The following is a 2803-nucleotide window of genomic DNA, read 5'->3' as shown; positions in this document are numbered from 1 at the left end:
CTGCTGCTGTGTAGCTGTTCTCAGGGATGGCTCACCCACTCCATGTCTCTCAGATTCCCAAGCACCACAGTGCCTTCAGAGGTGATTTCACACCCTTTGCTTTTCCTTCTCTTTGTTTTCCTCTGCTAAAGCATGAGCAGCCCTGGAGGCTTCCTCCCAGGAGAGCACAGGCAACTGTATTTACAGCCCCAGCACCACAAGCTGGGCTCTTGGAGTCTGGCAGGAGCTCACCTCTCTTCACATCAGGTGCAACAAAGGTGATGCTGGCACGTAGATGTTCTCTGCTGCGTTGGGGATAAATCCTTGGCACCCATCACTCGGTGGCAGAAGGAAGTCACAGGAGTGTGGAGACAGTGTTCTCACAGGAGAATGGATAATTGGTACATAAACTCTGAATAATCCTGAAAGATGCAGCAAGGCCGTGAGAGACCCAAGGAAGCCTAAGCAAGCAAGATAAGAAGAAGCTGGAATTCACTGATGTAATGAGAACTGTGCACTGTTGGCAAGCTTTGGAGGTCAATTTCCCACACCTGTGCTTAACCAATTATATGCTAGTTGCAAAGGGTCTTCGGGACATGTATCCAATCATAATATGCCAAATCAAGACATGTATCCCATCATAATATGCCAAATCACTGTAAGTGCATGTAAGAAATAGTATTTAAGGGTTAAGGCTTTGTAGTAAACGGCTTTTTGTCTGATCATATTGATCTCTGACTGACTCCATGTATTTTCTGTGGCATAGGAGGTAACACCAACACAAAGCAGAGCCTCACCTGCACTTAGGCAGTGGGCTTTTTCTGCATGTCCTCATGTAATCTGTGGTAAAGCTGTGTCAGAAAACAGCCTTACCAATGTGGGTTTTCTTTATAATAATATGGAGTAATGTTTGATGCAGGTTGTGTTTCTTTTCCATAGGCAGCTTAAGCCAGATACATTGATTTATTCAAGAGTTAAATGAGGATGAATCTTATTCTGTTATACAGAAATGCAACAGTTCATATTGTCATCAGAATATAGTCACTAACAAATCAGCCTTTAGAATCAGCCTGTTATAACAGCAACTAATTTTTAAAGCAAGAAACTGAATGCCCATAGGTTTAGGATGCTTTATCCTGCTGGAGCTCAGGAAGGTATATATCATGAGTTTAACAAAGTCAATGTTATTTGTTGTTAATGAGCTCAAATAGTTTTTAAAATGTGATTTGGTGACAGGAATGATAATCAAAAGCCAAAGGAAAATGTCTGGAGGTCATACATGTGTAAGCTGGGCTTTCATGGGACTGAGAAATTCTCTTGCTTCACGTTTACGTGCAATCCTATGAGGATCCTCTGAGGTGTCTTCTGACACAAATTTCCTTCAAACTGAAAGTGATTAAAGATCTGATTCCTTGCTCAAACCTGAAGACACACCTGCTTGACTAAAGCCAGTGTTAGTTGTCCCACCACAGAAAAATAAAAATGCCATTTACTACTTCAATAAACTACCTGTTCTTTTCTGATTACCTCATCTGAAAAACATACTATATACATATAATTTTGATTAGAAAAATATATTTGAATAATCTAATTTGTGGCAGGTATAGTGGTCATTGATTGGAGATAGATGTGGTCCAGATCTGAATCTCCATTTTTGATCAGTTTGATGTTTCTCTTCCTTTTGCCTCAGCAGGGACCACCTGGTCATGGGAGGAAATCACACCCAGATTAAATTCATCCTGTTGGGAATTACAGACAACCCATATGCCCAGGCTCCACTTTTTGTCTTGTTTCTATTGATTTACATTGTCACTTTGGTGGGGAATGTTGGGATCACCGTCTTGGTTCCGGTGTCTCCCAGCCTCCACACCCCCATGTACTTCTTCCTCACCCATTTTGCCTTCACTGACATCTGCTATTCCACAGTCATCTCCCCCAGGATGCTGGCAGACCTGTTATCAGAGGACAAAACCATTTCTTTCACTGGCTGCATGATGCAGTTCCTCACCTTTGCTTTCTTTGCTACTATTGAGTGTCACCTGCTGGCCATTATGGCCTACGACCGGCACGTTGCTATCTGCCATCCTCTGCTTTATGTGACCATCATCTCCAGCCACGTCTGCTGGCAGCTGATAGCATCATCCTACCTATTCACCTTCCTCAGTGCCATCATCTACACATGGTGTGTGTTTGGAGGTTCCTTCTGTGGTCCCAACCGCATCAACCACTTCTTCTGTGATGAAGTTCCTGTGCTGAAGCTCATGTGCTCTGACACCCACAGCAGCGAGATGGTCATCTTTGCTTTCATCACCATCAACGTGGTGGGCACGAGCATGATCATTTTGCTCTCCTACATCTCTATCCTCTGCACTGTGCTGAGGGTGTGCTCAGCACAGAGCAGGGCCAGAGCCTTCCACACCTGCGCCTCCCATTTGATGGGTGTTTCTATGTACTTTGGGACAGGATTCTTCATGTACCTACAACCTCCTTCTAGCCACAGGAGCCTGGATCAGGTGGCCTCCATCATCTATACTGTCATCACCCCCATGCTTAACCCATTCATCTACAGCCTGAGGAACAGGGAGGTGAAGGGGGCTCTGCTGAAGTGCAGGAGCAGGCTCTTCAACCACTGGCAACATAAGAAAGTTCTATCCTCTAGCGCAGGCACAGTTCGTGTCAACTGAGAAAGCCTATGGTACGCTAAAAGATTTTTTTCCAATACTCCCCATGATTTCATGTAGATTCTTCCACGCTTCCTGCACAAAAGTCAGTGACATTATTGAATGAGAAACAGACCCCCAAAATCACACTGTTCTTGGAAGAA

At 44.2% G+C, this 2803-nt stretch overlaps 1 protein-coding gene across 1 annotated transcript; it reads left to right on the top strand.

Annotated features, from left to right (window-relative positions):
• Window positions 1–1565: 1565 nt before the first annotated feature.
• On the top strand, window positions 1566–2663 carry LOC134167406 (olfactory receptor 5AP2-like). Its single transcript, XM_062626051.1, has one exon. The coding sequence runs from the start codon at window positions 1686–1688 to the stop codon at window positions 2661–2663; it is 978 nt and encodes a 325-aa protein (XP_062482035.1). The 5' UTR covers window positions 1566–1685.
• The last annotated feature ends 140 nt before the right edge of the window (window positions 2664–2803 follow it).

This window comes from Pezoporus occidentalis, unplaced genomic scaffold (genome assembly GCF_034315485.1).
Source record: "Pezoporus occidentalis ecotype Australia unplaced genomic scaffold, CSIRO_AGI_Poc_V1 ctg2873, whole genome shotgun sequence".
NCBI lineage: Eukaryota > Metazoa > Chordata > Aves > Psittaciformes > Psittacidae > Pezoporus > Pezoporus occidentalis.
Note: the sequence above shows the minus strand (reverse complement) of the source record. Positions and strands in the feature narration are given on the sequence as shown.